The 20,647-nt window shown below is 41.4% G+C and overlaps 1 protein-coding gene across 2 annotated transcripts in view; it reads right to left on the reverse strand.

The window, feature by feature from the left end:
* Positions 1 to 17,463: 17,463 nt before the first annotated feature.
* Positions 17,464 to 20,647, reverse strand: part of znf281b (zinc finger protein 281b) — a 50,049-nt gene continuing 46,865 nt past the window's right edge. For both annotated transcript variants that reach the window (XM_047032309.1, XM_047032310.1), the window contains exon 7: positions 17,464 to 20,278. In XM_047032309.1, the coding sequence (XP_046888265.1) occupies positions 18,608 to 20,278 (1,671 nt within the window). In that variant the 3' untranslated portion in view covers positions 17,464 to 18,607. The remainder of the gene's footprint in view (positions 20,279 to 20,647) is intronic.

The raw sequence follows: 20,647 nt of genomic DNA on the forward strand, positions 1-20,647 counted from the left end.
ACGCCAGTCACGTGGGAACAGGGGCCGTACTGATGCAGTCTGACAAGGAGGGGCTGGATAGGCCTGTGAGTTTTTTCTCTAAGAAATGTAATAAACATCAGCTTAACTGCTCTGTGATCGAAAAGGAGTTGTTGGCTTTGGTTTGGGCTTTGGGTCACTTTGATGTGTATGTGGGCTCCGGAGTACCGGTGGTGGTCTTCACTGACCACAATCCCCTGACATTTCTGAACTCTCTGAAATGTCCTAATCAGCGGTTGATTAGGTGGTCGTTGATGCTGCAGTCTTACTGTTTGGACATACGCCACATCAAGGGGTCTGACAACGTGGTGGCGGATGCATTGTCCCGTGCTCCTGTGATGACCCGTGGTGTATTAACCTTTCCTTTTCTGTGTGCAGGATACTGGCAGGTTCCTGGTGGAGGGGGAGTGCAGGTGGTATGTTGGTTTTACGGGGGGTTATTGTTGGTCGGGGTTGCTGTTAGGACCCCGTTCTTATGGGGGGGGGGGGGGGGTGACCACCCCGCCTCTTCTGGTGGCTGGGTGAGCTACTGGTCTTTGTTCTATGGATGTCCCGCAGGTGTGGCCAGCTCATTCGTGATTGGGAACACCTGGGTCCGCTACCATAAGAGCACCGCCCACGGAGATCATGGAAGTTTCATGGAGAGAGAGAGGTCGCATGGAAACCTTGCTTCCTAACGCTCGGCTCGCGCAATGCTCACCGCCCCGTTGCACCGTAGACTGGCCTGGTAATACAACCGTAGTTGCTGAATAAAATCATTCTGTTCTGCGTTAATCCTTGCTTGACTCTGTTATTTGGCATGCCTGTGAGCCGGGCGTGACGACTCTTTTGCAATGAACTACCATTACCATGGCCCAAAACACTGACACACCACTGTTGAGATTTCTACAAAATCGCGGAGTACCTCTCACGCATGGAACAGGAACATGTAAGTACATGTTTACCGAGGCCAGTTCTTGTAAAAGCCTGTATTGTATTCCTTTATTCCAATGTTACGTTGTGCATGGTTAGCATAAGTTAGCTAGCCAGTCAGCCTGAGTGGCTCATTCCAGTAGGTAGGCTACACTCAATGGTGTATAAAGTACCCAAAACCCATACTTGAGTAAAAGTAAAGATACCTTACTGGAAAATAACTCAAGTAAAAGTAACCTTTTAGAATACTACTTGAGTAAAAGTCTTAAAGTATCTGATCTTTACTGTACTTAAGTATCAAAAGTAATTTTCTGATATTAAATGTACTTAAGTATTGAAAGTAAAAGTACAAGTAAATGCTGTTAATAAAAAAGCAAAGGGTCAGAATTTTGAGAATTATAAAGTTTATTCCGACTAGAATGAGCATACCTATAAACTGGGCCTTATTTGAACACAATTTTCACACAATAGGCGATACTACACCAGCACTGAAAGTAACAACCCATTCATTACTTATAACTGAAAAATGTTTTGTTCATCTTCTAAAGAAGGTATGCATAAGGCACAACCTGAGAGCAATAACCTGGCGATCTGATACAAAGCCATAGCAATACATCAGGATCCATATTTTAACAAACAAGTTATCAGTACAGTGACTGTGAAATACTTTCAGCAACATGCACACACATCCCTTGAACAATATTTTTACTAGCAGCTACTTGCTCCAAACTGCTACGTTACTGAACTGTACTTTAGATTGTCACCATCCTAGCTAGTGCTAGCTAGGATGCTAGCACTATCTAGCTATCTAGGTATCTAGCTACCTCGCCAGAGATGGAATAAAGAATAATAATAATCTTTGTAGGTTATTAGCTAGCTTGAAATATTATATACAGATCTTACCCCAGCGGTGAAAGGACATGACTACAATCTGGTGGCATTAAATGAAGAGTTTGAGGGGTTTCTCATTTTTGATAGAGACCTGTATGCTTTTGCTTCGATTATTGTTGTGTCTATGGAGGACCAAACCTGCCAAAATTAAAAATAAATAAATGTATAAACAAATGTAGTTATACATAAAAAATAAAAATAAAAATAAATGCATGAAAAAATGTTAATTACGTTTTTTTTTTTTTACATGACCATTTATTTATGTATTTATTTATTTTTGTATTTATTTATTTCTGTGTACATTTATTTCTGTATTTCCTTGTCCTTAAGCTAATGAGGTAAGCTGTCAATCAATGTATGTCACGGTGTCACCTTAACCCCATTGGTTGATCGGTATCAGAGTGCGAAGATGGACTTTCCATGCCTGGGGTTGCTATGAATACCTTAGCACAGGGGTTTTCAAAGTGTGGGGCGCACCTCCCCTGGGGGGCGCCAAAGAGTTATAGGGGAGGCGCACTAAAGAGTTTCAGCAAATATATATATTTTTAATTATTGAAAAAAAAAAATGCTTTCTGGAAAGTAATAATTTGGAATATGTATGGAATATAGATATTTTAATGTCATTTAATCACTCTCTCAGTCCGGACAGCATGTGAAGTATAGCCTACTTGACACGAAACATCTTTAGCTAGCAGTGACAGCAACTTTGCCGATAGAAAATGTCTGAACCCAGCAGAAAGCACAGAAAACATGACTAGGTATATATAAAGTTGGGATTTTCTTGGATAGGACCATCCGATGTTCAAAAGCCACAATGTGTGGACTGCAAAGAGGCTAACCCTAACTGAGGCATCATATCTCGTTGCATTACGTAGGCCTATTGCAAAGGCGGTAAGCCCCACAGCATCAGCGAAACGGGCAGCGCTAGGGAGGGGCTAGCAGGTGCTGTGTGACTGATAAGTAAGCTAATGGGCTACAGTAGGTTTTAGTCTAAATAAGCACATTATCACACCGTGCATTAAAAAGTGCCGTTTTCAGTTGTCGCGCATGCTGTCTTTCTCAAACACAAGTGCCTGTAAGCAAGTGTTTGCCATGGAGACAATAAACCATCATTTATTGTTGTGGAGGGAGTTAGCTAGATTAAGCTGATGAGAGAAGAATAAAATAGAAGGGAAAAAGATGCCAGGAGGAACTGAAAAAGACAGGTACAAAAATAAAGATCTGTCACTTCATAAATCTAGGTTCCTGCAAGGGTGGGAAAAATATGTTTTCTCAAAAGCCCTGAATCTTTCAGGTAAACATTTGGGTTGTAATTTCCAGAAAACATAAGAATATGAGTCCAACTTAATGTTCATATTAGGCTAGGCTACATTAGGCAAAAAAAAACTATTTTGCACTGAAATTAATGCAAAAAATGTGTGTGAAGTCACACACATTGATGTCACAACATCAATGTGAAGTTCCGATTTAACCTCACATCAAAACCTTGACTAGGTCTTAGGTTCGGGTGCGCCCTTCTCATCACCTCTGCTCCTGCACTCTAAAGTCCGCTGGTTGTCCTGTGGCAAGGTCCTCACCCGCCTGTGTGACTTGCGTGAGGAAGTCCTCCTGTTTCTCGCCTAAATCAACTCTCCGTTGGTGAAACATGGAGGACATGAACTGGGTGGCAAGGTTAGCCTATTTGTCTGATATCTTTGAAAAGATAAATGTGCTCAACACTTCTCTGCAGGGAAAGGAGTGCCATGTATTTTTGGTACATGATAAAGTCGAGTGTTTTTTCGTTACTTTCTTGAGCAATTAAATAGCCTATATCTCTTGTTCTGGCTGTTTTGTGATATGCATACCTAAAAATAGCATACTATTTCTATACTAAAATAATATCTGCATTATAATTATTATGACTATGATGATTTTTCATTAGGCTATTTTTGGTGCCCCCTCAGCACTTGGTGCCCTACACGCATTGCGCGTGGCGGGAGCGGCGGCACTGCCTATGTTGATCCCGTTTGCTCGACAACAGAAGTGGAAACAACCAATGTTATCATTTCAAATGATGTCTAGTCAATCTGTTGAAAACAGTGTTGTGCAGACACAATAGATTTACGTTTTCATTTCAAGTCGCCACCTTCTATGTTTCAGTGAGTCATGTTGCGATTTTCTCTGCAGCTTCACTCGTTGTAAACCAACCAATCAGCACGCAGCTCATCTATGTATTCATGAGCATATCATAGAAAGAAGAAACCCTCGTTTTATTCCAGGGCTATTTCACAGGGTGCATTAGGGCGCACAGAACAGCACCCGGGACATTTTCAGCACAACCAATGTTACATACCCTATTCGGATACCTTAAGGAACAGTGTGAAATACCCCCCCAAAAATCATTCTATGACCCTGTTAAAATGGGGGAGGCCCCGGTGACTTGATGTTCTCTCAAGGGAGGCTCACTGAAAACCCCTGCCTAAGCAAACAAAACACTGCAAACACACATCCAGAGATTTGAGAGTTTTGGCTAGCTAACCTTGCTAAAAAAGTGCTTGTCAATTTGTTTTACTTTTTCTCGTTGAGGCTCTAGATACCAATTTGTACCATTTAGCTGCATGCAGTCATTAAGAGAAAGAGTTGCGTCAATTGATTGGTTTTACGTTCATGGTACTGTACTGTACTGTAGGCTAGTTAGAGCGAGCTAGCATCAGTTTCAAACACAGCAGCATCGTCGTTGAGGAACAGTTGTACTGTATTGTATGATGGAGCTGTGCCAAGGTAAGAATGTGTAAGTTCTTGGCCCATTTTCTGGCATTTTGTACATTTAACATTTCAGTATCTTAAAGTGCCGAGATTTTTTGATGCTAGCTACAGGGCTCTCGAGTTTTGAAGACAGGCAAGAGTGACATTCTCTCTCCCCCCCTCGTCGGGGGGTCAATATTAATTAATTAATAGCTTTTTACATGACATCTTTGCAAGGCAGCAATGATTAGGCCCTAATACATCCGTGGCCAGGATATAATAATAAAACATGACATTATTTTAAAAGTCAAAGGAACTGGTCCTCTTTACGTCCCCCACTGGGTTCGATCCTGCCACTACTGGCATCCCAAGCGCCACCACTACCAACTATGCCAACGAAAAGCTGGATAATAGATGATGCGGGTGGCGTTTTACTTACGTACCTGAGGAGTGAGTTTCACCGATATACACCGGCTACATCTATGAACTACTTGTTCTGAGCAGGTGTTGTCAGTGAACAGGCTGTAAAACTGTTGGTTAAGAGACTCGTGAAAAACTGATGCTAATTATCTGCGAAACATTTTTTAACAGCAGTCAAGTTGTCATTGTTTGTGTCAAACAAGTTGTGAATTTGTTGTAACATGCTGTAAAACAGGAGATCATGACTGTGCTCAAAGTGATGCTCGAGCTCCAGAGGTTTGCTTTGTAGGTTAACAAAACTTTCGGAAGACGTAGCAGAATCACGAAAAATTACAGGACATGCTTTCTTTCCAGTGGTTGTTGCATTAAATCTCACCCAGATACAATGGTGCTATTTTCCGATTGGCTATTGTATGGACCCTTTTTTTTTTTTTTTGATTGGCTGATAAGTGGCAGGCTCGACTAAGAACTGAAGTGGGGCAGCCAGAGGAATTTTTGTTGGGTGGCGGGCCGCTGCGTAAATAATAAATATGTTATAAAAAAAAAAACTGTGTGAGAAATACAATGTGTGGCGGGAGGGCGTGACTAAAGACCAAAATGAGTGACTGTCACTCTCAATGCGTGACACTTGAGAGCCCTGTAGCTAGAAATGTAGAAGCTAGAACGTAGCAAAAACAATGTGCAACGAAGTGAGTGATGACCTGTTTATGTAATGTTAAGTGTAGCTAGCTAATTTACTAGTGCACTATTTATATTTATTGAGAAACTAATGCCTACAAACAAGTTTGTGTGAGAGGAAAGCTGTATTTAATTATTAATCCATAACTGTGGTCTGGGAGTCTGGTACAGTAAGAAATTGGATGATATCATACAGTATCAAGGAACCATCAAAGAACAGAGTACAACATGGTTAATCTATTCACAAAGTGAATGTTTACTAAGCAAACTATGAGTTAGAGACCATTGTAACATTCAGTCCATCATGTGATTATCATTACAGCTTACTGTCTGTTTATGTGTGTGTGTGTGTCTACGCCGCCCTCTTCAGAGGATTCAGATCGCAGCGGCCCGCCTGGTCTACAATCTACCCAGATGCTCCCAAGTTACCCCACTCCTCATCTCCCTCCACTGGCTACCCATAACGGCCCGCATCAGATTCAAGACCCTGGTACTGACCTTCCGAGCAGTGAACGGGACTGCGCCCGACTACATCAAGTCTCTCCTGCAGCCTTACACCCCCACCCGCCACCTACGGTCTTCTTCAGACAACTGCCTGGTGGTCCCACCGCTCAAGACCGCCCGGTCCCAACACAAGCTCTTCTCCTGCCTGGAGAACACTAAGCTAACACTAAGCTTCTCCTGCCATCAGAGACACAGACTGTCTCTCCACCTTCAAGAGAAGGCTCAAGACGCACTTGTTCTGGGAGTACAACGGTACTTAGGAATGGTTTGCTGAACCCAACGCTAGTTTCCTCAAGGATCACAATGACTCTTGCTTAGACTGTTGCTCTTGTTGGTTAGCGGTAGCTGATTTAAACTGTTGTATTATATTTAATCCTATTTTTATTGCTTTCCTACAGGTACATTTGCACTTAGAGATTCATGTTGTGTAATTGTAATTAGCTTAACTACATGCTCTTATGTTTTCTTCCCTTAAGCACTTATTTGTTGGTTGTTCACAATGTGTAATTCTGTTTTTGGCTACCTGCAATGCTTTGGGGCTATCTTGTTGTTATTATCAGTGACCTATGCACTTTGTAAAGCTCTCTCTTGGAAGTCGCTTTGGATAAAAGCGTCTGCTAAATGAATAAATGTAAATGTCTATGGCCCTTGCAGTCTGGCATTACTACTGAGGTTGATGTGAGCTGAAAAGGAGGCCCAGTGCTTTGGAGGTGGATGTCAGACCACTGGACGAAGGAGCGCTGGATGGGAGACCACTAGTTGAAGGAGCGCTGTATGGGAGACCACTGGATGAGAGAGAGCTGGAAGAGGGACAACTGGATGAGAGATTTATGGTTGAGGGAAAATGTGATGGAGTGGGCTGTCTTATATTTAAACCACATTATTTTTGTCATTACTATGCTTTTAATTGTGGTTGTTATTGAGTTATATTGAGTTTGCTCCTGTTGACTCCTGCAAACCACCTCTTTCTCCTCTCATTATCAGCTGGGAAGCTGTAGCCTACATCACGACTCCCTATTTGGAGCATGCGATACATCCCCACGCATCACTCCCAACCATTATGTAATCCAAGATGCTAGGTGCAAGACCAAGACAGCGCAGTGTAGACAAAAGCGTTACCTTTATTGTGTCACCCTTTACACTTTTTTCATAGCAGAGCCTAAAATAACGTGTAGGGTGAATACTGGTAAAGTGGGACACTTTCTGATAATTTACCTTCTGAACATTTTATTATAATGATCCAAATGTCTAAGCCCCTCAAATGATACCATTTTAAATAGCGTAAGAGTGGTACTATACTATACAGAATAAAAATGAAAGAAACATTAAACACAAGATGGATGACTCTTCCTCACACACATTGACTCCAAACCACATTTTTCCAGGCGGTACTGTCAAACTGGGACACCTTTATTGGCAAACTGGGACACAACTCAAACACATTCAATTCTTATTAAAGTGTAGGCCTAATGACAGTACAACAATATAAACAACAATATAACAATATTAACATCCCTTTTTTAACAGACAGCAGTTTCACCCCCTCGCCTGCCCACAATATTTTATTTAGTTAAATATTTTATTTAATATAAAAACATAGGAACCTTCACAAACATTTCATCTTATAGGCTAACTCATTTCACACAGGTTAAATTAAATTTCGTCTTTTTGTATAGTAGGTTAGTCTACGCGTCTAAACAGCCAGCACAAGTGAATGCCTCCCCATCTTCAATGATGCCATTCTCCTCGCCACACGTCTCATGGAACCAATCCTCACAAACGATGCACATGATCCAATCTTCTGTCTTCTTGGGATCATTTTTATCAGCAAATTTGGCTTTGCAAATGCTGCAAATTCCCTGGTCATCTGAGCTTGTACCCTCCATCTTTCTTTTTAGTTTGTTTGTTTTTGTTTTTTGTGTTGTCTTGGTTTGTTTTTTTGTAGGCAATGTATGAGAAATGTTCATCACTGGTTAGGTGGTAAGAGGGTGGTTTGGACCTCTTTCTCGTCTGGCCTCTTTCTCTCTTTGGAATGGGAATTAGTGTGGCGAAAGACACCTCTCCTTGGCCTATGTTTGTGGTATCTACAGATACTTCTGCCCCAATCCCATGACACATCTCTGGCAACTCCAGTTGTTCATCCTGTGCTCTTCCTTCAGGCTCCAGTGCCCTTTCGGTGGTCAAACTTGGCTCATACACATTGGGATGTATGGCCATTGGATTTACTGGGAACATTCCAGTCCCCCTGAAGCCAGCTTGGGCAGTCTGGACTGTGGCTGCCCTCCTCCATGCCCTCCCAAACATGGAAAAAAACTCTGCCTTAAGGAGCTTTCTCCCTCCTGTTAGCCGCATGAAGCTCCGTCCCTCCTCATTCCAATGGTGTTTAAGGGATTTAAAGAGGGACTTGTCTGCTGGTTGCAGACAGTGGGTGGTGTGGGAAGGATAGCAAACCAGATGTACCCTATGTCACTGCATGAGCCTCAGGAATTCTATGTTGTATACATGGCTGGTGTGGCCGTCAAGCAGCAACACATGTGGTCTGAGGTCATCCTTAGGGAGCATGTCCACAAACTGCTTCCCCCAATCCAAAAACAGGTCTGTTGTTATCCACCCGTTATCAGACACCTTCACCACTGTGTTGGGGGTAACATTATAAAGCCACTCTGCTTTTAGCCACTTGGCTTTGAAGATGATCAAAAGAGGGCCGTAGTCCCCTGCAGCATTAAAGCTTGCCTAAGCTGTTGTCGTCTCCCCCTTTTCGCCTGACGTGACCTCGTAGCAGACACTCCCCACCTCTGAAATCACATTAGCTGACAGAAAATGGTCCTGCAGTCCTGTCTCATCACAATTCCAAATGTGGGAAGGCACATCCTTGATTCCCAACTCAGTAAGGAGATCTTGATATTGATGGAACCATTTATCTATTGTTATGGGGTTAATCCCTGCTGCTCTTGCAGCAGAGAGGGCCTCAGGTTTCCTTTGGCTGAGGTCAGGATTTCGGCGCAAAAAGTTTTCGAACCAGTACTGCCCAGCCCTCTTCTCTTTTAAAAAAAATCCAGGCAAGTTGTTTGCCTCGGCGTACTGGTAGGCAAGCGACTGGATCTCCTTTCTCCTAAGTGGGAAACCTCTCTTGGAAAGGGTCTTAATCAGCCTAACCAACTCTGCCTCACTCTCATAAGGTAAGACTGGTTTGTGACCCGAAGCATGTTTGTAGCCTTGTAAGTTATTCTTGACCCTCCGCTGTAGAGTGTTTTTTGACACGTTCCATGCACGTGCAATCATGCGAAGTTGTGGAGCCTGCCCTGCCTCCACCTGCTCCCTATACTCCATTATCGCACCCTTCATCCGATCCTCACTCCATTGATTCAACTTTTGCCCCGGCTTCTGGCCTGGCCTATTCTTCTTTGCTTTCCTCCCCTTCCTCCCTGACCTCTGTTCTGTCATTGGATTCTGAAATACATGATTATTATCATCATTGATATTATTCAATCTAAAGTTGGCTAATTAATTATGCTAACTAGCGTGTCTTATGCTAATTCGTATATTAGCATATTAGTAATTAGCTCGATATAGTCAGTTGAATCAATCTTGGTTGAAATATCTACATTTACTCATTTAGCATCTAGCTAACTAACTAAATTGATGAGGGGTATATAAAAAGGGAACTACATTTGAATGTTCCAGTTTGCCAGTAATACCGTGTCCCAGTTTAACAATACACAATTGGCTGACTGGCAGTGTCAAAATCGCATTTTTATAAAAAGTAGATGATTAATATATTTTTTATATTTTTTTATATTCACCATTACATCCCATAACAAAATATGTAACAATTACAAACAATCCATAACTTTTTTTATTTTTATAACCTTAACATTATTTACCTCAGAATGCTATGTATTTTTACTTACCATCGCGATCACTGCAAGGTTGTTGAATATGGTAAGCCACACACCCCGGAAGTGATGTCATAGCCAGACAATCTATATTTTCTTATCACATACTTGCTAAGGAAGAGCTTAGTGTTGATTTTTATTAACGGAAACATATACATGTAAATATAACAATTATAAAGCTTAACTGTCCCACTTTACCCATTGTCCCACTTTACCAGTATTCACCCTACATATTTGAATAGTCATGTTGACTATCATGTAGTTGTACTGTAGCCTTTCACAACCAAGTCCTTGAGGTTCAATTGTGCACTACACATGCATAAAATGTTATTAAACAGTTTCCTATTTCTATCTTTACTTGGTCATAATAACCTTGTGTGCTGTCAGTTATTGATGATTCAATAAAAAAGAAAAAGTAGGGCAAGATTAAATGAAGATGCAGAACAAACTACTTGTTTGTAAGTTAGCCTACATTTAATGACAACACATGAAGGGTATGAAGAGATTCTTAAGTTGGAGTACAACTCTAGTTGCATCTATGTGGCGGTTGATTTGCCTGATGGACTTGCTGTTGATAAGGACAAAAATGCAAAACACACCATTACAAAAGCACTCCATAAACTATGACTAAATTGTGTCGGTCAAACTGCAGAGTATTACAGTATAACCATGCTAACCTGCTAGGGAAGTTTACCGGCTACCTGCTTATCTAATGTTACAACAGTGGATTAAAATTATTAAAGCTACGTCTTACTCATTTATACGAGTTCCTTAGTTTAACCCGTCTGACAGATCGTTGCTAGCTAGAGCATCTGAATTTGTGGTTGCCGTGTACGCGATAAGTAGGCTACACTTCAAAATATCCACATATCATCGAGTCTATCTACCAAATCTCAATAGTTTAATCAGCTGCCTTTAGTAGCTCCAATACCCGTCTAGACATGTTTACTGTGACTTTACGTCTATAATCTATCTGGTCTTGCTATGGCATAATGCTTGGCTGAACGTCCTGCCCTGATCCCGCCCTGATCCCGCCCCCTAATTAGCTTAAGGATGAAGAAATACAGAAATAAATGTACACTGAAATAAATACAAACAGAAATAAATACAGACACAAACAAATCTATCAATAAATATATTGCATACATAGAAATAATTTTACAATTAATTTACTATAGTCTTTTATTTTCTACGTAATTTATTTCTGTCTATATTCATTTATGTATTTATTTATTTATGTGTACATTTATTTATGTATTTCTCGACTTAAGTACAGTAACAAAGTATTTCTACTTCGTTACAATACAACACTGGCTACACTTTAATTTTCTAGGCGCCGGCTCATTGAGAATTATCATTAAGGTCACGCATCAAGCTTATAGGCTATGTTAATACGTTGGATCAGCTGCGTAGTGTTGGTCGGCATTTGATGTTCCCACACTTGACTATTGGGAGTCCTGGACTGATGCGCTTTGCATCGCGGATACATAACAATAATAATCCAAAGGAGTTAAAAGTGCGCAGATTAAAACTCAATACTCCAGTAGGCCTACAGTTATTAAGGGCAGCCAAACCCTGCCAGAACACCACCTTACATGGTGTCTTTCCTTTCAGTGTGTGTGCATGAGCGTGTACATAGTGTGGTGGGGGAGGGTGTCCCAGGTCTTTCCAGTTTTGTCTTGAGTTGTAATAATATTGTATGTGTCCACAGATTAATGCGTCGATCATTGACTGTATGGACGATGAGACTCTGGCTGGCTACATCCCTGCATATGGCGATCGAATAGCAGCAAAACGCTTCTGTTTGGAAAAAAAAGGTCCAAGTGTAAAACAATCACAAAAACATTCACTGTTTGAAAAACTAAAGAAAAGTATGGGTATCTGTGAGAATGATGATAGGAAATCTGACCATGAGGCTTCTGCTTAAAAAAAACAGATGGGCTGAAAAGAAGACCAGAAAAGTTGAGTTGGGATGGATTCATGAAGGTAAACAAGTAAGAAGACGCAGAGGAGGGGGAACAAGGAGCCTCAATGTACCCAAGGAATCCAAAAAAGATGACATATTACAGTATGCTAAAGACCTTTTCTTCCCAAATGGGCAAAGTAAAATTAGAAGATGTGAGATACTCAGTCATGACATGTTAGACTATCAAGAGGAAGCTGTATTTGATGAAGATATCAAAGTTGGTATAATATAACTTTAGGTAGTATAATGCACTCCTGAAAATAGGATTTTGAGTTGTTGAAGAGTTTCATTAAATGAAAGTTTGAAAATAGGTAATCAATAATGCAGAATCTGGCTGTTTCTCCGTTTCTCCGTCTTTGCTCAACACCACGGGGGTCTAAAAACTTTAACAAATGCCTCACTTTACTTTGCGTCACAACATACCCAGCTTGGATGCAGTTTAGATGGTGTAGCTTGTATCCATTAAGCCTCCTGTGCCCCTCCAGTTGATCATTAAGAAATTATGCTACCTCCAGAGACTCATTCTTCCTTCTGTACAGCCCCATGCATTTTAAAATTATTCTTAATGTACGCATACTTAAAGTAATATCCTCCACCGTGCTCAATAAAAGCAGAATTTCGCCATGTCTCAGCCCAAGCATGAAGTAAAACTTAACCAAGTATTGTAAATGAGCCATGTTCCTCAATGATCCCTTCTCTGCACACCGGATAATACGAACTATTGAAATAACGTCATAAGTTTCACGTTATTTCAATACAATAAATGCTTCATGTTTTGGCTGCTTGCAATGTTTGGGGCTACCTCGTTGTTATGATCAGTGACCTATGCTCTTTAGTAAAGCTCTCTCTTGGAAGTCGCTTTGGATAAAAGCGTCTGCTAAATGCATAAATGTAAAAGTAAGCTATGAGGACTTTTACCTTGATATTTTAGCGCAGATGTATACCTAGCCGAATGGCACTGTAGGGGCGAGAACGAGTCTTTGAACCTGTGTGCAGGGTTGCCAGGTCTGTGTGACAAAACCAGCCCAATGGCCAATCAAAACCAGCCCAATGGCCAATAAAACCAGCCCAATATCAGAACTCAAAATATGCCCCTGCCAAACCATATACACTGCTTTTAAAGTCCAACAGCATTGCTTTCATTGCCAAATCTATTGTAATATCTACAAAGTAACACCAAATGTTTAGTATGCCAGCATTAAAACCAGTTTTAAGGAGATTTTCTCAGGAGACTGAGAGCATTAGGCACATGTGCACACGCACAGTGCGTGTGTGCATGTGTGCGTGCCCCATGTCCATGTGTGTATGTGCTGATCTGGAGTCAGTTTGGTAGGATTTGGGCATAAATAAATTATTTCATTTAAAATATTTTTTTTTATTTAAAAACATTAATGTAATTTGCATGCAAAATAGGTCTACCCGAACCAGCGGACAAAAAAATCAACCCGCGGCAACACTTCAAAAGTTGTCCAATTCCGCGGGAAAACCGCGGACCTGGAAACACTGCCTGTGTGTATGCCTTGTGTATGAAATTATCACATCAAACGTGACGTGCTAACATGGATGCAGCTGGTTTGCTTCAGGGAACATGTATTTTTAAGAAGCTTCCTAATGGAAACCTTGACAAGACTAAGGTTGTTTACACCTTGTGCTATGCGGAATTAATTTACTGTAGGAGTTCTTCCAGTCTCAAATATCACCTAAACGCAGAGCATCCCTTAGCTAATGCGGAATATGCCGGGCCAAGCACTGATGTAGCGCAGGGGAAGAGTCGTTGTCAAACTGCTATGTTTGAGTGCAACCGAGGCAAGCCCGTCAGCACAGCTCTATCAGCCAAGCGAACTAATCTAATAAACAGTTAATAAACACAAGTACATCTTATTGAACATAATTTATTTTCATCACCAATTATCATAGTAGAACAGCTTTCTCAAGCAGTTTGTGATGCATTTTGGAAACAGTAGACGAGCCCCTGGTCTAATGCGCCACCTGGCTTGAGAAACCAGTTCTCAAAGACTTACTTTTAGTCATTATTTGGGTAGCACACATATTCTGAACGCCTTCGGCGGAATTCAAATGAGCCATTTTAATCTAGATTCATCTAGATTAACGCCAATATTACAGCGAGATTAAACTATATTGAAACATTTAATCTATGGCTACCACTAGTTTAAACACAGTCAATCGCTACAAGTATGTCACCACGTGTAGCACCTTCTGATCATTGCGTAACTCAAAACTGTCCCTCAAAATGTAAAGTATTCCCATGAAAACTGGACAGACAGTGTAAATTGTATTGTTGTCAATGTAAGAGATTGCCTGGGAATACAAATATAAGAATAATATATTTATTATTGTATTAGATTAGATTATTCTGTAGTGGCAATCAAAACTTAAAGTATTCATAAGTAACCACCGTGTCAACAGCAATGGATACCTCAACGCACCTGTCGGATGTTTGCTTGGAGTTGGTGTAGCTAGTCCAGGTTTGGGCATCCGACAAGTCCAACTTGTGTTTTGCTTGTGTACGTGTATCTTTTTGTGTGTATCTGTGTGTGTGTATGTTTCTGTATGTGTATATTTGTGTGTATCTGTAGGTGTGTGTGTGTGTTTGTGTGTACAGTACCAGTCAAAAGTTGGGACACATGGAAAAATGTGTCCCAACTTTTGACTGGTACTTTATATGAAATAGAAGCAGATACTTCTGCAGCACCTGCCTGATGGCAGGAGGGTACAGAGACTGTGGTTTGGGTGTGATGAGTCCTTGATAATGCTTTTTTTCTCTGCCTATGCAGCGTTTGTGGCAAGTGTCCTGGATGTTTGTGGTGCCGATGATCTGTTGGGAAGTCTTTACCACCCGCTGGATTGCTATTTTGTCTGCTGTAGTGCAATTACCATACCATACTGAGATGCAGTTTGTAAGAAGGTTCCGAGTTGTACAGCGGTAGAAGTTCACAAGCATCCCAGAACACAGGTAGGCTTTCTTGAGGCTCCGCAGGAAGTCAAGATGCTGTTGTCTTCTTGGTCAGGGTGGAGGATTTCAGGGATCAGGTAATATTGTCAGATGCGGACGCCAAGGAATACTAGGCCAGACACGCGCTCCACTACCTCTCCATTAATACGACGGGGATGTGTGTGATGTTCTTAGCTCGTCTCCTTGGTCTTCTTATTCTTCACCCAATTAGCTATTGCGGGCTCTCGGGCATCCACTCTCTCCTTCCAGTTAGGCCACTCCATCAACATCACACCTGATGTCAGCCATAAACCCTTTATGAAAACCCTTTGAAAAAAGCTATCGTGCCAGCGTTGTCAGTCAGCACTGCTCATTTTATGGATGAAATGATGGCTAGTTAACTATAGCAAGACAATATAAAGTTGACACAATCTGTATCAATCAGTTTTGTGAATTCACAAAACATTCAATTCACTGATCAATACATATAATAATGTGGCCACTGTGTCTCGCTATTGCAATGCTTATCCAAACAATGTCAATCACAGCACTGCACTCCGTTGGATTATAAAAAGGACACCAGCAAAACATGAACTTTGCAGAGTTCCTGTTTTTTCAGTTAACCATGGGAAACGTACTGCCCTAAAATCCCATTCAAATTACAGATATACACACACACACTACACACACATATTTCTGGCATTATTAGAGAGATGTGTAGCTAGGGGGTACCTTCCATTTCTGAACCTGTCCTCTTTCATGTTGAAAGTTGAAAGGTCAGCCAACTCATAAACTCAAGTATCAAAATTCTCAGTAACTTCCCAGTCAGAATTTTTTTGAAGGCATCATTAGTTGCTATCCCCGTCATGACACCTCTTGGTGTGATTGTGGTTGTTAGGCTTCGTGAAGCCAGCTAACAAATATATCCTGGGTCGGTTGAAATTGCTTTGTGATAAAGGCCTCAGAAGTGATGACTTGATGACAGGAATTTACATTCAAATTTGGCGTTTCATACATAATTTATAAAATCTGTGAAACAATACAATCCTAAAGAAACTAACAAATGTGACTGAAAGAAGCAACAAAATAATACAACTTGGTCATTTAAAATAAATCAATATTTTAGAGAAACTGATAATTGCAGTCATCGGGTCTTCCTCTCCAGCTATTGTGATCAACCATTTGAGCACAAGCCAAACGGTTTAATGTTTTCAACAGGGGAGATTCTCCACCTACAGACGAGTGGTGGTTATGTGACTGGATATATAAATTAGGCAGAATGGAGTTGAAGCTAGAGAGAAGCTAAAAACACATGAACATTTTAGTTACATCATAGAATCCCTGATATTCAAAACCTTGATGCTAAACCAGAGGATTGGAAAACACTATACAGTATGACTAACCTGCTTAAATATATTGTTCTGCACCCCACTCGTGTCTGACTTTAAAGCACAGGGACAATGAACAACCTGACAGACAATTACACACAAGTCTGGAAGGTATTTTTTTAACAAATGTTTTATTGGCTTCTCTAATTTGTTTCGAAATTCAATAACAGATACAGCCCTGGACATCTTATCACAAGGGTCAAAAACAAATCACAGTGGGGTGGCATCTGTTACAAAATTTGGTGTTGCAGTAACAATCAGAAAAAAGCCATACAAAATCTTCATATCATGCATATCAGAAGAAACACAAAAATTAACACACATTAGTGTTTTTTGTACATTGTTGTAAACAATATCCTTCTACAGATCATATCAAAACACATTATGGCAAGTAAAAAAAATAAGGGATATAACATGAGAAACAAAAGTTCTATGAGGCATCTAGAATGCAACACTGCTTGGTGTGAATGCTTTACAGATAATGAATAAGACAATACATTTGCATTTCAATTAGTCAATTGCTCTCTATAATTGTAAACACAAGCAGTGTTACATGATGATACAATATGTTTAACCTATACTACAAATATTACCACTACATAAATGAAACGTGTGTCCCTGCTTCTTTACGCTTCAAAGTGATATGAGGTATATTTAGGTAAATCCGATCTTGTTTCCTTCCACCCCTCTCCCTCTCAAAAGCATTGTGTGTCTTTAGGGTGAAGTGGTCAGTCAGTCTCTGATCACAGACAGGAGAATTGGGGGGCACACTGGTAATGAACTTTAACTAAATATCTACCCTGGCTGCTGGGATAGAATAGTTTAGCTGGGGAAGACAAAGAAGGCCATAGTTTTTTTCCTGGCAGTTTATCAGGAATTGCATTTCTGCACATAGACTTAACTTCAAGTCTGTATCAAGGAATATATTTTCTGTATCATTCCTGTTTCTGTGGGCCCAAAATAATTAAAAGGTCCAGTAAATTACATGACATAACTGTTGTCTCTGATGTAGCAACAAAATAATAAATTACAAGTTGGTTTGTTTACAGAAAAAAGTGGCATTCAACGCCCCCCCCCCCCCCCCCAAAAAAAAAATGTACACCACCCCCCCCCAGAAAAAAACATTTTGAATAAAAATAATACAATTCAAAATGTCCAGAATCATATCTATAGATCCCATGTTTAAGACAACTGATACAGTATTGGCCAATATTACCCTATCAAATCCTTGTTCACAGTTTGCTCCTCATAAAAATCACTGTTGGTGCATTCATAATTTAACAATTTTTGCTTGTATTTGTGGAAAAAGTGCTTGTTTTATTCTATTGACAAAAAGAGAACTAGGAGTGGAGTAAATATTGAATGTGGGGGGACAACAACTAGTAGCCTACAAGGAGGAAGTCCATTTTATTTGCTAATCTGCATCAATGATGAGATATACCCTCTGTAAGCCACAGGTGTGGGCATACTGAGGGTTCATATCGGGACATTATATAAAAACCAAATGATAATCAGGTTTATCCCCATTCTTTTGGTTCAAGCCTGACCTATATGCATCATTAGTTGTGTATAAATATCCAAGTTTCCCAAATATCACAAGGGTGTACATTGTAAAATGTACACAGGAGTACCGTAATCTCTACACAGCTACACGTTGAGAAAAAGCATTGCCAACATTACCGAACAGGAATATCTGTAACACGTCTTTGTTCTTTGAGGAATAAAAACAACAACAAAGCTTCTAGTCTCAAAGTACACGAAAAAGTGTGCTAATTACATCTCATAGTACAAAGTCCCCTTATTACACAATTTTGCCTATTTCCTGAGTAATTATTATTGTAACAGACAATATATACTTTTTGCCATTTGAATTCTGGGCATTTCCCTGCCACAAACTTTATTACAGAAATTATCAACATCATTCATTATTTTACAACAGTTTGATGATTGGTAAAACAAGTTCACAGAAATAAACTAAAATCTAGAAAGTTTAACACTATCCCTAATTTTAAGTTACATTTAAATCTACGTTTACGGTCATACTCAACTACACTTAAAATGAGACTAAATACAGATTAAAAAAGAGAATATTAAACAAATTGCATTTGAGATCTTGAAGACCTTACCTGGTAGAGTTTCGTATCATCATGTAATAGCAGTGTTTAAAACAAATTGACAAAAATAACAAAAGTTATGTGAGTTATGTGGACATGTAAAACAACAAAATGACACCCCAAATGTTCACCTCGTCAAACTTTTACCTGAAACTTTGGCTTGTTGGGGTTTTTGATCCTGTACTGACTGGCTCACTGACATCAGCTAACAAACTGGTAAACCCTGAGAATTCTGACACGGGAGTCCGTATTCGGTGATCAACCTCCGCCCCAGAGTCTGAACTATAACTCAGAGGGGTATGGCGACCCGACTTGAACTGGGAGCCAAAGGCCTGGGCAAAGTTCTCAATCTGGTAGGTTGCCCGCAGGTCAGTTTCCTTGGGCGTGTCCAGATCTGAGGGAGCTGGCGGGTAGCTGGAACCGTTAGTGCCTCCATTGCTTCCACTGCCCTTGGTCTGCTGCTCCTTGTGGGTTCTAGCAACTGTCAGCTCCTGGCTGGGGAGGGAGTACCCTGGGGAGGGCTGCTTCTCCAGCTGCTCTGTCAGCTCCTGAGATGGGGTGAGCTGCTGATGGCTGGTGGGGTCCAAGCTACTGAGGTGGTAACCTGGCTGGGAGGGAGAGCCTACCAGCATCCCATAGTGTGACTTGGAGGAGGATGATGAAGAGGATGTGGGCAGCGGGGAGGAGACAGTTGGTGGGTAGCCACACTCAAGCGGGGACGTAGTGTAGACATGCTTATCTGAGAACAAGGGTCCCGTAGGGCTGGAGCTGCTTGAAAGCAGGGTGGGGAAGGGCCCACTGGGGCCCAGGGTGGGGAAGGGTCCGCTGTGACTGGTGCGCTCCAGGGCCTGAAGCAGGAACTTGGAGTACTCACTCATCACCACTGCCTTGTCACCATCGTTGGGCGAGTCATCTTCCAGCTCAGGGGTGACAGGAGCAGCAGGCTGAAGGTCCACATGGTGCGGGTGATCAGACAGGTCAAACGTTACGTCGTGATGATGTGCCCCATCAGACTTGTGGGTGTAGTGGTCCAGAAGGCTCTGGAGCACCTCGTCAGGGATGCCTGACTTGTCATGCTTTATGTCCAGAGGCGAAGTATCCAGCATGGTTAGAGTAGGCTCAGGCTCAAGGGAACCCTGGATGACACTGCTGCTGGGAGGCATATGGAGAGAGTTGGCCCCGTAGTCATTATTGACTGCATGGAGGTAGCGACGCTTCTTTACAAATTGCATGGCATCATCGTAGTTGCTGCTGGTAACGGGGCCTTGTTTGGCGCCGCCAGAGGCATGGAGGAGCCCCATGCCATCTAGGAGGACTGAGCTGCCAACATGGTCAATCGAGACGGCTTTCTGAGACAGCAGCTTCTGCCCATGATGTGAGGCGGAGGGCCCTGCTTCATCCTCCATGGACAAGAGAGTCTTGTCTATGCCCTTGCGGCCCACCTTCTTGAAGACTAATTTGGGGCTGCGACCCTGCATGTTGGGCCCAGGGCCGGAACCTGAGGGGTGGTCCATGCCATAGTCCGACAGCCCCAGGCTGCAGTTCATCTCTACAGAGGAAGAGGTAGCAGCAGCTGAAGCAGCAGCAGCCGAGGCAGCTGCCTTCTTCCTCTTGCGTTCACCTCCTCCTTCTGTGTTTTTGGACTTGCTCCTCTTTCGTCCTGAAGTAGTGGGTACATTTCCCTGAGTGAGTGAGTAGCTCCCCTGACCCAATTCCCCTTCGCCCAGCTCCATCCTGATTGGACCCAAACCTTTCTTTATGGATTCTTCACAAGTCCGCTTGTGCTTCAGTAACCGGTCTGTCCTTGAAAAAAACTGCAGAAAAAGAGGAGATGAGGAGAGGGATGAAAGAGTTTAGGTTAAAGCAATTCAAGACAAAATACAAAAGGCAATACATATTGAACAAAAGAGGCAGTATAAGACAATAAAAACAACTGAATTACCATATTTGCCATGAATACACAGGAACAATGGTAAAATCAAATTATGCATTGATTTCAATTCCCTGCTTGGAAAGTTTTGCTTAGAAACAATTCATTTCCACGTTCATTTACGGCAATTGAACTCAAAGCACACAAGATTTTTTTACTTGAATCTTGTCTCAAAAAAAGAAAAAGAAAGAAAGAAGTGTCATTTATCCATGCAGCAATATAGAAGGGCAATGTTTGGTCTTTTCATTTTGTT

Source organism: Hypomesus transpacificus, chromosome 13 (genome assembly GCF_021917145.1).
Source record: "Hypomesus transpacificus isolate Combined female chromosome 13, fHypTra1, whole genome shotgun sequence".
NCBI classification, from domain to species: Eukaryota; Metazoa; Chordata; class Actinopteri; order Osmeriformes; family Osmeridae; genus Hypomesus; species Hypomesus transpacificus.